The 15,204-nt window shown below is 41.9% G+C and overlaps 1 protein-coding gene across 1 annotated transcript in view; it reads right to left on the reverse strand.

Moving 5' to 3' along the window:
* LOC145392374 (uncharacterized) overlaps positions 1 to 15,204 on the reverse strand; it is a 59,380-nt gene that overhangs the window by 449 nt on the left and 43,727 nt on the right. The window contains exon 4 of the mRNA XM_080266776.1: positions 5,132 to 5,235. Within this exon, the coding sequence (XP_080122902.1) occupies positions 5,132 to 5,235 (104 nt within the window). The remainder of the gene's footprint in view (positions 1 to 5,131; positions 5,236 to 15,204) is intronic.

Consider the following 15,204-nt stretch of genomic DNA (forward strand, 5'->3'; position numbering starts at 1 on the left):
GATTGTTGGAGCCTCCCTGTAGGCTTCAATCTGGCCCAGTTATCCGCTAATTACAATGAGTGATTCTGAGACTAATGCATTAATAGGCTGGACTGCGCCGCGAGACGAGTTTGGCAATTATCAGTAATACAGCACGTCTGTAGAAAGGGGGAGAGGATTATACAAATTTTCTTGGGCTAATTTTGAGAAAAAATGCTGCATCACCCGTTATGAACTACGATGAATAGCTTTTTTTTTTCTTTTTTAAGTTAATAAACGCTTTTTCAGCTTGGGTCCAATACTCAACCGTTTGGAATGAAAATAAATGAAAAAACAATAAAATAAAAGCCACAATGATGTGTAAAACCGACGTCTGACACCTTGCTGTTCGAAAAATCCATTCTATGGTTGATAAAGCCGTCTTTACCCGGCAAGAAGAGCATATAATAAATGTTATTAGACTGAAGTAATTTGGTTAGTATGTTTGGCTGGATGTATCTACTTCTTATGACATCACCATTAACCCACCCCGTCCCGACCACTTTTTGACCACTGGTACCCCCCAATCCCGACCATTTTTCGACCCTTTTTTTTTTTTGCTAAAACTTTCTCTTTTGGTGAGAAACATCGAAAATTCGTAGAGAAATCGCTCACCTAGGTTTAAAATACTCATTACAGGTAGGAGAGCCTCCTTACCTTACTGGGTTTTCTATCAGGCTGGCACCAAAGAAAACGAGTTCTATGGGAGGATAACTATTTCACACCACTCATAAACGGTATTTATTTATTTACTGTTACGAATTTATATGTAGTACAAGAGTATATTGGTTTTCAAGCAGTAATATAGGCATTATAAGCATTGTTTCACTCACTAATACCTGACCTTTTTTTGCCACATTACCTGATCATCATTTCTAACTGTTTCTTCCTCTAATGCTATGTAAAGTTTGTCCTCCACATTGTCATTGATTGGGGAATCACTCTGGCCCTGAATTTCGTACCGTGGCATGACATGGCTATACTGGCCAGGTCACTGATAACAGGTGAATTGCTGAGAAAAGGGCATCCAGGGGGGGGGAGGAGGTCATGCTGGGTAAGGCATTGTCTCTGCCTGGCATCTTGTTGAGGAAGGTGTCCCGTGTATACGTACCAAAAATGACTCGCGAAAATTGAAAATTGTGGAAATTATGAACCTTGCAATTGCAGGACATTGAAGTACGTCCTCGGGATTAGCTGTGACAAAACGTGAGGACGTGGAAGTACGTCCTCGGGATGGCGCGGGTTAATATCTTCGCGATTATAAATCTCAGTAAACTTCGTTTTCCTTTAATTTAGACGATATTTTGCAGATTGGGAGGATTTCCGAACTAACGGGGTTAGATATAGCCTTCATTAACCCATCGTCTCTATAGTTCTATCACCTCAGCTTGGCCCAGATATCAGTCTTTTTACAGCTTATTTCACGTAACTCAGTGACAGAAAAGACAATGCTATGGCTAGCCATCCTCAGAGTTGGCCAGTGTTTAAATAAACTTATATTAAAATACATATTTACATACATTTGTGTATTTAAAACTGTATTTATAAATACATCGGTTTTCATGTGATTAAAAATAGTACCGGTATTTAAATACTTTAATTGGTATTTAAATACAATACATTTAAATACTGAAAATATAAAAAATTTAAATACTTTTTTACCAGTTAATTTGGCCATAAACCCATCCAACTATCTGGCAACCCGGAACAATGAACAAGGAGTGAGTCACGAGTTCAGTTCCATCAGTCAGGGTTGCCAGGTGTGGCGTAATTATGCCAGTTCGGCTTATTTCGGGAGCGGTTGGCATGAAAACATCTGTTCCATGTGTCAGGTACCGGCTGGCTATATATATATATATATATATATATATATATATATATATATATATATATATATATATATATATATATATATATATATATATATGTGTGTGTGTGTGTGTGTGTGTGTGTGTGTGTGTGTGGTAGGTTAGGGCGCTCACCATCCACTCATTCCATGTAGTGCTGCTTTCGGGTATCTGCCCTTTCCTCTCCATCCTTTTTTCCTTCCATCCTCTTCTGTCTTTTTATTCCTTCATTCTTTCCTTGTCCTCCTTCCTACGGTTGACTTTACACTCTCTCTTCTGTCTTTCCTTCATTCTTTCCTCTTCATTCTGCCTGTGGGTGACTCTACACTGAGTGACAAGCCAGTTGGTTCCCTGTACACCAAGAAACCATTTATTGCACTGGGTGGTAACCTTATAACCAAATTTTGGCGCCTGGTGGTTTAGTGGGTAATTATTCCACTCCAATCGGACTGAGCCGGTGAAGGTTTACATCCAAGGGATGGTTGGGGTTGATTGCTCACGTGATGCCACTCAGGGATGAGTGAGTCTGGTCTTAAATGTCGGGACCAACTGCCTTGCCCCGGGTTTCTACTCTCCTCATGGGGCAATGTGGGATTGGATGATGTATATATAGATAGATAGATAGATAGATATATATATACCTATCTACCTATATATATATATATATATATATATACATATATATATATATATATATATATATATATATATATATATAGAGAGAGAGAGAGAGAGAGAGAGAGAGAGAGAGAGAGAGATAGGTGTGTATATACAGTATATATATATATATATATATATATATATATATATATATGTGTGTGTGTGTGTGTGTGTGTGTGTGTGTGTGTGTGTGTGTGTGTGTATATGTATATATATATATAGAAAGAGAGAGAGAGAGAGGGAGGGAGATGTATATAGATAGATGGATAGATAGACAGATAGACAGATAGATGTATTTCCAGTGAGATAGATAGCAGAGAAGGCTTGCGAGAAGGACCATAAGGTGTTTATGGCATTCATGGATCTGGAAAAAGCATACGACAAAGTAGACAGAGAAGGATTGTGGAAAGTTTTTCACATGTATGGTGTAGATGGTAAGCTGCTAGGTGCTGTCAAGAGTTTTTATGATGGTAGCGAGGCATGTGTAAGGGTCAATGGGACTCTAAGTGAATGGTTCAGATCGGTGTGGGCGTGCGACAAGGTTGTGTGATGTCCCCATGGTTGTTCAATATATATATGGATGGGGTGATGAGAGAAGTAAAAACACGAGTAATGGAGAGAGGGATGGCGTTGGTAGTAAATGGTGATGGATGGAATATCTCAAAGTTGTTGTATGCTGATGATGCAGTACTGGTTGCAAGTACCGGACAAGAGCTTGGTAGGCTAGTGCAGAGTTTTGCTGATGTTTGTGAGCGTCGTGCCTTGAGAGTAAATGTAGAAAATAGTAAAGTGATGGTTTCTGAGAGAGAAGGTGACTCCCAATGTCCAGTGAATGGAGAGAGACTGGAATTTGTGAGAGAGTTCAAATACGTGGTTACCGTGACAGAAAAGAGAGGAAAATGTGCAAAAGAAGTTGAAAGTAGAGTGACACAAGGAAGAAAAGTAGCTGATGCAATGAAGGTTTTGATAAGAAACAGAGGCTTGAGTGTTGCAGCTGCACGAGGCTTACATGAGGGAATGTTGGTGCCAACTTTAACATATGGATGTGAGATTATGGTGTGGCATGAAAATGAAAAGTCAAGAGTAAGAGCAGTGGAGATGGGACTACTGAGGAATGTATATATGTAGAGTACAGAGAGTGGATAGGATACGAAAGAATGATTCGTGAAAGGTGTGGAGTGAGGAAGTCGGTGGACACCAGAATCGAAGAGAGTGTACTGAGATGGTATGGTCTTGTGGAGACAATGGATAACAATATTGTAGAGTGGCGAAAAGGTATATCTGAGCAAATTTGAAGAAGGGAGGAGGCGAGGTAGGCCAAGGAGAAGGTGGAAAGCTATGGTGGATGAGTGTGTGAGGAAGAGAGGTTTGGAAGTCGGTGAGGCTAGGAAACTGACAAGAGATCGAGCTGGCTGGATGAATGTTGTGAGGAGAAGTGCATGATCAGGGATTTTGGCATCCCTTTTTACCTTGGCAGCGTCTGGATTGACTCAGTCGGATACGTTCATGTGAAGCTACAGATTGTGGTGAATGTTTCTGGCGTATGCGATAGAGCCAGGCTGCCGGGAGCTTAAGTGATGAGTGAATGGATGCTTGGCCCATTGGATTGGGCAAGTTTGGGCTGTGTGGACATTGCTACTCCTCACCCTGCCCTAGGGTGGGAAAGGAGGTCCAGATGATGATGATGATGATATATATGTATTTATATATATGTATGTTAAAATCGGCATGTATTTAAAATGTATTTACGAATGTATTTAATTACAATTGATGTATTTAGTATTTAGCATTTAAATAAATTCATAAAATGTATTTAGTATTTAGTGTCTAAATACATTTCTCCCATGTATTTAGTATTCAAATACATTCAATGTATTTAGTGCCCAGTTCTGGCCATCCTACTCATAGCACGTCTTCATGGCTACAATCATATTCTGGTGACAATCGATTGTTATAAGTCAATACTGAAGCTGAAGGGGTTGTAATTTTAGACTAATGTAAAAAGAGAGCATAGAAGTAAAATAGAGTCAACGGACAGCAGACAAAAGAAAAAAAAAATCGTTTTTACTGAAGGGGTTTTCAAACGCTACGGTGAATATGGTGTTATTTTCTGCAGTACAGGGGCATATATATATATATATATTTTTTAACTTAATGAAAGTTTTATTCAGGTTAGGAAAGGGATTTTAAGCAAGGGATTAAAGAATATATTACTGCACAAAAGTAGCATATATAATAGAACAAATTGAAATCACGCTGTCCAGAGTGGCTGACACAACTATATCCTAAAATTAAAAAAAAAAAAAAATGGCCTTGGGATGAAAAATGAAATAGTCATGGTGTAAAAACATAGTCAGGGGTAAAAAATATTCACTGGGTAAACATCAAGCTATAGGGTTATGGGGGAAAATGAAACAGAAATGGGATACAAAAATAAATCAGTCGTGGGTTAAAAAAAAAAAAAGTCGTCATGCGAAAAACAAATATAACAGTCATTAGGTAATAATAAAAACAGTTATGGGGCAAAAAAAAAAAATTACTGAGAGATATAATGTTGATATAAAAGGGGCAATCCAGCAAATACAGATGGAACCAAGAGGTCTTACCTGGTTCAGTTTGAAGGCAAAACAATGGTACATAGGAAAGATGTTCATCATGGTAAAGCCCATATCGGCGAAATCGTCCAGACTGAAGCACCGTTTCTGGTATTCTGGTTAGGGAACATTACAGAACATTATCTCGCTGGACTTTGAGGAGACCTGAGAGGCTGTGGGGGATTGTGAAGGAAGATTGTGGTGGTACTGGTGGTTGAACTGGTGGTTGTCATGGTTAGTGGCTGTAGTGAAAGTTAGTGATGATGATGAAAGGTGGTGGTGGAAATTTATGGTGGGAGTTAGTAATTGTGAAACATAGTGATGGTGGTGGTGGATGCTGGTGGTGGAAGTTACTTGTGGTAGTAGTTGGTGGTGGTATAAGTTAGTGGTGGTAGAAGTTTGTAGTGATGGAAGTGAGTGGTGGTAGAAATTGGTGGTTGTGGAACGTAGTGGTGGTAAAAGTGTGTGGTGGTGGAAGTTTGTGGTGGTGGAAGTTAGTGGTGGTAGAAGTTAGTGGTGATGGAAGTTAGTGGTGGCAGAAGTTAGTGGTGGCAGAAGTTTGTGGTGGTGGAAAATAGTGATGGTGGAAGTTTGTAGTAGTGGAAATTAATCGTGATGGAGGTAAGTGGTGGTGGAGAGTCATGTTGGTGGAAGTTAGAGGTTGGAGAAGTTAGAGACTGGGGAAGTTAGTGGTGGTGGAAGTTAGAAGTGGTGGAAGTTAGAGGTGGTGGAAGTTAGAGGTGGTGGAAGTTAGTGGTGGAGTGGTCGGTGGTGGGTCTTAGAGTTTTTAGGAAAGGTCGTGTGGGGGAGGTGGTGGTGACAGTGATATAGGAGATGGTGATGGTGACAGTGATGAAGTGGGATATGGTGGTGGTGATAGTGATGGCAGGAGGATTGGTGGTGTGATAATGATGTAGTGGGAGATGGTGGTGGTGATAATGATGGAGGGGTAGATGGTGGTGGTGATAGTGAGGGAGGGAGAGGTGATGGTGATGATATTGATGGAAGGGGAAATTGCGGTGGTGATGATATTGATGGAGGAAGATGTTGTGGTGGTGACAGTGATGTACAGGGAGATGGTGGTGGTGGTGATAGTAATGGAGGGGAAGATGGTGGTGGTGATAGTAATGGAGGGAGAGAGGGTGGTGGTGATAGTAACGGAGGGGAAGAATCAGGTGGCGAGTGTTGGAGGGGAAGATGGTGGTGGTAAACAGAGGAGGGGGGGGAAGGTGGTGCACGGTGGAGGGGAGAAGATGGTGGTGACAGTGATATGTGGAGAGATGATGATGGTACTGATGATCAGGGGGAAATTGTGGTGGTGAACAGAGGGGTGATGGTGGTGTGAGATGGGAGGGGGACAAGGTAAAAAGGTTAGTGAGGAGCTGAGAGTGACGTGGTTGAGATTTTAATCGTATGGGGTGGTGGTGATTGTGAGCGTGTATCGTGGGGGCCATGTGGGGGATTCGGTGGTGATTGAAGTGGAATGTAGATGATGGTAGTGGTGAAATGGATGGTGCCGATTAAAATAGTCTATCTATCTATATACCCAAGCTGCTTCCCCCAAGGAAAGGGAGGTAGCCGAGACAGGACGACACACTCCCCATTTACTCATCCATTCAAACATATTCATTCGCATCTTAGCCCCAAAGGGGAGAACGGACAGATCCTCACCGCACCACACCGCACAAAGGTCAACTGCGCAATGCAATCAGTGACATCTGCAGCAGGGCCCGACAGCAGAGCAGGTTTACCCCTGCCACATCATAACAGACCCATCCCCTTACCTGCACCTGACCTGACTAGCTGATCAGACCAAATGCGGGAGAATATCCCCTCAGGGCTGCGTCATCACTTATTCATTCACAATTTCTCTCCATTTATTTCTGTCACGCACAGCCACTCTTCCTTGCTCAACAGACATCCCTCTCCCATCCAGCACTCTCTTCACACTGTCCATCCATCCTATTCGTGGTCTTCCTCTCAGCCTTACACCTCTCACATCAGATCTAGTTGTCTTTTTCACCAATCGCTCATTATCCATTCTCTCCATATGCCCAAACCATCGCAACATCCTCTGCTCAACTCTATCAGCCATCTCCTGAACAACTCCAGTTCTCCTTCGCACTTCATCATTTCGCACTCGATCCATACGCGTCACTCCACACATACTCCTCAGACACCTCATCTCCATTACATTCAAATTTTTCCTCTCTGCTACACCCATATTCCATGTTTCAGCCCCATATAACGTAGTCGGTACCACAACACCCTCATACAGCCTTCTCTTTACATCCATTCTAAGCGAACGACATCCAAACCCTTTTTTCATTCCTCCCAGCACTTTCCTACTTCATTTATTCTAAACTTCACTTCTCCATCTATTCTTCCATCCACAGCAACATATGACCCTAGATATTTAAAACACTGTACCTCCTCAAGCAACTCGCCATTCAAAACTATATTCATCCCCGTACCATCTACCAACCTCGTACACTTCATCACTTTACTCTTATTCTCACTTACTTTCAATTTCCTCCTTTCACACACCCTTCCAAACTCCTTTACCAACTGTCTCAATCTCTCCTCTGAATCAGCCAACAGTGCAGTATCATCTGCAAACAGCAGCTGCTTCAGATTCCACTCTCCACCATCAACATTCACCAGACTCAGATCTCCACCTAAAACTCTTACATTCACCTCCCGTACAACACCATCCATGTAAATATTAAACAACCAAGGCGACATCACACATCCCTGTCGCAGCCCCACTCTCACGGGAAACCAATCACTCACAGCATTTCCCACTCTTACACACACTCTACTATTTACATAAAAACTTTTCACCCCTTATAGTAACCTACCATCAAGTCCATACAATCTTAAAACAGTCCACAAAGCCTCCCTATCAATTCTATCATACGCCTTCTCTAAATCCATGAATGCCCCAAACACATCCTTGTCTTTCGCTAAATACTTTTCACACACTTGTCTCACAGCAAACACCTGAACCATGCATCCCCTCCCTCTCCTAAAGCCACACTGCTCATTACCAATCACTCCCTCTGTACCCTCTCTAACTCTCATAATTAACACTCTACCATAAACCTTACCTACAACACACAACAGACTTATACCCCTAAAGCTAGTACATTCATACTTATCACCCTTGCCTTTATACAAAGGGACCATACAAGCACTTGCCCAGTCAACTGGCACCATACCTTTCACAAAGCACACATTCAACAGTCTTACTAACCAGTCAACAATAGTCACTCCACCACCCTTCAGGCATTCCACAGCACACCCATCCATACCTGCAGCTTTCCCTGTTTTCATCTCCTTTACTTCCTTCTCCACTTCCTCCTTCGTGATCAAAGAATCATTCAACTCTCTCAACACATTTATTCCTTGCACCCTTCCATCCGCCACAATCTCGGCCACCCTTTCCTCCTCTACATTTAACAATCTTTCAAATACTTTGCCCATCTCTTCCTTACTGCATCCATCTCAATACTAATACTAATACTAATAATAATAGTAATAATAATAATAACAAACCGGTTGGAGACGATGGCCAGCACTAAGTTGGCCGTTGCAGTTCAGCCTGTACACACAAAGGAGGACCTTTTTCTGGTTAAGAGTTTAAAAATACCATCTCTCGCCTCTCTTTGGACACAGACCAAACTACCCAGACAACACAAAAAACTCGATACTTGCATAAACACAAAAAACATCAAAAAATGTGAAAATAACTCATAATATATACATTCTTTGAAACCTCCCATATTATGTACTGATTTTGTTCGTAACACACATATCTAGTCATTTCAAACCATTTCAGCACTGCTGTTTTCTTTTTATTTTAAGAGGGGTGAAAATATGGATATTTCTTAGTTTGGTGTGTGTGTGTGTGTGTGTGTGTGTGTGTGTGTGTGTGTGTGTGTGTGTGTGTGTGTGTGTGTGTGTGTATGTATGTGTGTGTGTTTGTGTGTGTGTGTGTGTGTGTGTGTGTGTGTGTGTGTGTGTGTGTGTGTGTGTGTGTGTGTGTGTGTGTGTGTGTGTGTGTGTGTGTGTGTGTGTGTGCTATAGCTCCTCTATATGTTTTCACCGGCGTGTATGCTGTCATTTTGCAATTTTTTTTTTTTCACTTCACTATGAAGCACAGGATGGGTTTAGGAAGCTAAAAAAAAAAAAAAAAAAAAAAAAATCAACCTCAGTTTACTACAAACTGCTATAGATACATGAACATGGATGGAGATCTCATGCTAAAAATATTTTCAAAACATTTGTATGGGACAAAATGAAGGCCAGGTGCACCAGACGTTTCTCTTCAGTTTGACAAGAAAAAAATCGATAATCGAAATCTGAAAAAATGGTGCCTGTGCAGGCCACTGGGTCCCAACAATATCAGGACCATGTCCATGGAAGGGCTAAGCTGGCCGTTGCTAAGCGATGAGTAGTTGCCTAGCAACCAAAACACTGCAGACACAACTAGGTAATAGCCTGGTCATTGTGTTCAGGTTTGGTCGGAATCAGTTAATTGTGAAGGGGAGTACCTGCCACAATTAAACAAGACTGCTTGGGAGACAGATGGCAATTTTCGTGTGGTTGCCACTCGAAAACTAGAGGAGAGACGGGAAAAATGGATGGAATGCTTCTGATAGGGAATGACCTCAAGATTGGTCAGAGCCTTCTGTGCTCATTAGTTATGTTTCTACAGGTCAAGACGTGAAAAGTATGAAAAAGAGTTTTTCGGCCGTTGCTAGGCAACGAGTAGTTGCCTAGCAACCAAAGCCTTGTGGACACAACTAGGTCATAGGCTGGTCATTGTGTCCAGGTTTGGTTGGAATCTATTAATTTTGAAGAGTAGAATGTCCTGCCACAATTAAACAAGAATACGAAACTACAAGGCTACAAGAAAGAGAAAACACGACTAACAATAAGGCCAGCATGTAGCTGGCCAACATTGAGATTAAACTAAATTGACTATAACCTTCAGAGACAGTTACTAATCTTAACTTAGTTGAATACTGTTTTTTGTAATAACTCAAAAACCCTTCGTCAGACTGTACCAAAAGTCATACAGAACTGGTCCTGGACCAGACAAAACTTTAGGCACAAGAAGTGCCTCATTCATGTTTTGGTTTTTCCTGTACAGAAGGGTAATTGAAAATTGTTGACCAGCTGGGTGTGCCAAATATTGTAATATCGCGCATGAATGGCCTTCATTTTGTCCCATACAAATGTTTTGAAAATATTTTTATCGTGAGATCTCCATCCATGTTCATGTATCTATAGCAGTTTTGTTGTAAACTGAGGTTGAAAATTATTATTTTTTTTTTTTTTCACATTTTTGAACCTGTGACCTTGGAAAGCAGATTAATGTCATAGAAACTGGGTCAGTTTAACAGGATCATGGTGCTGTACATCCTCAAAACCATGATGAAAACCAGAGACAAAAAATGATGGAATAATAATAAAATAATGATGGATACATCGATCTCCGCTTATGGTAATAGTGGAGATCAACTAGTAGACTTTAACTGAAAGAGAGGGTTACTGATCTCCATCAATGAGAATATTGTTGAACCTATGCTTTTGTGTTATAACTCAAAAAGGTAAGTAAGCTGCAACCAAAAAATATACAGACCTAGTCCAGCACCAGACAAAACCTCTAGGGTGAAGAAGTGCCTCATTTATATTTTGGGTTTTCCTGTATAAATGACCAATTGAAATAAACTAGAACCGTGGGGTGTCCGCAATATTGTAATGTCACAAATGAATGGCCTTCATTTATTTTCTATGCAAATGTTTGGAACTAATGTCATCATTGGATTTCCTTCCATGTTCATCCGTCTATAAAAGGATTTGGGAAAAAAGTATGTTGAAATTCATAATTTCTAAACGTTTCTGGACCTGTGACTTTGAAGAATAGGTCAAGGTCGTTGATAATGGGTCAATACTAATATAGTCATGGTGCTGTACATCCTCAATAAGTGTGATGAAACTCAGAGATGAAGTAACGGAAGATTAACAACAATAATAACAACAGCATGAATCATAATCATCATCATCATCATCATCAACATCATCATAATCATCATTAGAAGAATATAATGGTCAGAGACAGTTACTGATCTCCATCAATGAGAATATTGCTAAAATCACATTTTTAAAAAAATTTGAGTGTGTGTAGTGACTCAAAAATCGTTGGTCAAACTGCCATGAAAAGTATACAGACATTGTCCAGGCCAAGGCAAAATTTCCAGGGCCATGAAGTGCCGCGTTTATGTCTTGGTTTTTCATGTATCGAAGAGATATTGACAATTGTTGAAAAGTGGGTTGGCCAAAATATTGTAATGTCATGGGCAAATGACCTTCATATTTTTTCCACACAAATTTTTGGAAAATAATGTTACCACTGTATTCCTTTCCCTGTTCATGTACCTATAACAGTTTTGAAGTGAAATGAAGTTGAAAATTCATGAATTAGGGACATTTTCTTGACTTGTGACCTTGAAATGTAGGTCAAGGCCATCGAACCTGGATCAATGTAATAGGGCAAAGGTGCTGTACGTCCGTAATAAGTATGATGAAAATCAGACAGCAAGTAACGGAATAGTAATAATAATAAGTAGAAGGCTGTAATTGTCAGTGACAGGTACAGATCTCCTCCTATGATAATGCTGTTTTTTTGTAAAAATTCAAAAAATGTCGGTCAGTGTGCCACCGAAAAGAATACAGACTGGTCCAGAACCAAGTAAAACTTAGGCCAGAAAGTGCCTCATTTATGTTTTGATTTTCCTGTATGGAAGAGCAACTGAGAAGTGGGATATCCAAAATATTGTTATGGCACACATGAATGACCTGCAAATTTTTTCCAGGCAGATGTTTGAAAAAAAATATATATATCACTGGATTTCATTTCATATTCATGTATCTATAATAGGTTTGGAGTTAACTAAGGTTGAAAATTTATGCCTTTACAACATTTTTGGACTTGAGACCTTAAGAAGTTGGTCAAGGTCACTAAAACTGTCCCCACTGAGGAGGGGGGTCACCTTCAAATGGTGGGAAGGCTTGAACCGCAGCTGGCGGTGCCACCCATTCTTGAGGCGTGCCTACCTTTGTAGGGATTGGCATCTGTCAGCCTCGTGGACCAAGCACCCCCAACCTTACATCACTGGTAGAAGAGGACTGCTGGGGACGTTGTTTGTCCATGCCCATCTTCCATCTTGGGTACGGTTTTTGCTTCCCCACGTGTTTGCCGTGTGTGGTGTCCCGTAATGCTGGGAAACAAGAGTCCTGGATGTTGTGCCATGCTACACAATGTGCCTTTAGCTAGCAACACACTTCTCTGGTCCCATATTCAGGCTAGATGGGCAGCGTGGTTGGGTATGAGCAGGTCAATCAGCTGGTCACTTGTTGGCTAGGGCCAAGTAGGCACTGGAGAACCTGGTGATTTCTATCATCCTGAAGTTGCTCTTGTGTAGGCCCCAGGTGGTTACCTATTCTTACCTCCCTCACTATCTCTGGGGTCGCCAGCATGGTTATCTGTGGCATATAATCTCCAATAGTTGGGCTTTGTAGTGGGTGGAGGAGTGACAGAATGAAGTAGCTTTTGCTGTATATGGTTTTAATAAATATCAATAATACTGACCACCGTGCATCTATCCCTGGTTATTCAGAAACTCCACCTCATATTGCCAATCAGAAGTCTTACCAGGCCCCTGGGGACTGTCCTATTTTGCCCCAGCACTGAGCTGGGAGTGGAAGGCTTTCACACTGGGTTGGTTCAGCTCTTGGGTTAGGCCCAGAAGAAATGATGCCGGAGTTGTAAGCATAATGTCTCATCTGAAATTCTCCGTTGGTAAATCAGTGATGGATATTGACATGTTTTATTTACACTGTGCCATTGCTTCAGCTTGTGGCTGGGAACCTGAACTCTCTTCTCAGGGGATCGAAGCATCCTTATTGAGGTGTCCTCCCCAGAAGAGAGCTCCTGATTACAGGATGTGACCTTTGCTTCTGGTGCAAATGTTTCATGCGTTCCTCATGCCACCTTTAACTGATATAAGGGTGTCGGTTTCTCCCGTGACCTCTTCCGATACTCAGAGGCACGGCTGGTGGAGCAATTGCTGTCTTCTGGTGTGAGGACTGTTGAGTGCGTGCAGAAGAAATGGGTGGTATTCTGACCTCAACTCCGACTTTGTTCCTCACATTTGACAAGTAAACCTAGCCCGTTTCTGTGAAACTCACTTGGCTGTCATTTCCTGTGAAGCCGTACATGCCAGCCTTATAGAGTGTCTCCACTATCATAGATTTGGACACATTAGCCAGTTTTGCTGCTGTGCACAGGCTGCTATTCCTGGTGTCTTTGTCCTCTGTGGCGAACCAAGCCATACTGAAGACTGTCCAGAGCCCCTTAAATGCTATGAGTGTGCAGGTTCCCAAGCTGTATCTTCTCGAATCTGTCCTCGCTACTGTCTGGAGAAGGAGATTTTGATCATTCTTATGCATGACAAGGTTTCATTTCCTGAAGCTAAGAGGAGGGCCCAGACTCGCTTCTTTTATCCTGTAGTAAATTATGCTGCTGTCCTTTTTTGGAACACCTGCGCACCGTCTAGTGTCTCATGAGTTATCTCAACCTGTTCCAGTGCCCCTTTTCTATCTGGTGATTTGTCAGATGCTGTCCACGAGACCAGTGCTGGATGTGAGATTGGTGTTCACTCACCGTCTTCTCAGACTGTTTCTGTCCCCATATGGGTGGCGGAGGGTTTGCCCACTTCCTTGGTGGTGGCGAATGTCCAAGTTGATGCATTTCCTTGTCTTGCCTTGTCCAGAAGTTCCATCTGTACCTGATAAGCATCATCATGGCTCTGCAGAGTCCTTTGGGCCTGAGGACTGTTCACCTAAAGTCTGTTATGGAACCTTGTGAGGACCGCTTTGCTGATCCCAATGTCATGGAGTCTCTGGAGTCTAGCCAGGTGCAGGGTGACGTTGTTGTTTCGCCTGTGGTCCGGCTTCCACTTGGGGATAGAGTTGCATGGCTTATTGGTGCTTCATTTCCACAACATAGGATATCATCCTCACAGGATTCTGGTTCTGTGAACTCTACCTCTACTTACACGGCTTCTATTGGTGCTGGCTGACCTACTTCACATAGGTCGACTTGTATGTGACCTTCCAAGCATCTAATTCTTCCTGCCCAGAAGAGGAGTGCTGTAAAACTTCCTTCATATTTGTCCTCACGTTTGCTTTCAGATGGTCGGCATAGTGTGGGGTTCCAGGTGTAGGGAGTCCCTTTTTAGGGGTCTTCCTAAGCATCAGTCCATACCTACTTACTTGTCACGAATGGTGCAGTCCTGCATCTCTAAGAGATTAAAGAAATCAACTATGCCTGGTCCAGTGAAAGTTACTCTGCAGTGGAACTGCATAGGTGTTAGAGCTAAATGGGAGGACCTCAAACCGCCTCTGTCCGAGTTTCACTCCTTCTGTGTCTGCCATCAGGAACTATTGTTGGAGACAGTCCTTTTCCTGCTCCTAGAGGATAAACGGCTTTCTGCTCACCACCTACTGTTGTTCTTGAGGTGGCTGTTCTAGTCTAAGTTCCACAAATACTCCATTAACTCCCTCTTATGTGGTCTCCCCATGCAGGTATGGCCATTCAGTTACACCTGGCGAGGACTTACATAAACTGCAATCTTTACTTACCATCCTCTGTACCTGTTTCACGTGGCGATATTGATCACCTCAGACGTCAACTTCCTAGGCCACTGGGCCACTGTCTTGTCCTCCTAGGTGACCAGGCATCATGCTTTGTGGGGTGATACTCTGTGTAACTCCCGTGGATATCTAGCATCTTTGATTCAGAATTTGAACCTAATTCTTCTGACTACTGGCGAGCTGACACATTTTCATGTACTAAATGGTACTTCATCTGTTATCGATCTTACACTGGTCCCCCCTGATTGTTCATTCGACTTTTCTTGTCAGACTTTGCCTGACTTGCACAGTAATGGTTTACTTCCCTATTGTGATTAATGGCCATACTATAAAAACTAAACACCAGTATTGTTGAACGT

This window comes from Coenobita brevimanus, chromosome 22 (assembly GCF_032717465.1).
Source record: "Coenobita brevimanus isolate Jiangsu-jjx chromosome 22, ASM3271746v2, whole genome shotgun sequence".
Lineage (NCBI taxonomy): Eukaryota > Metazoa > Arthropoda > Malacostraca > Decapoda > Coenobitidae > Coenobita > Coenobita brevimanus.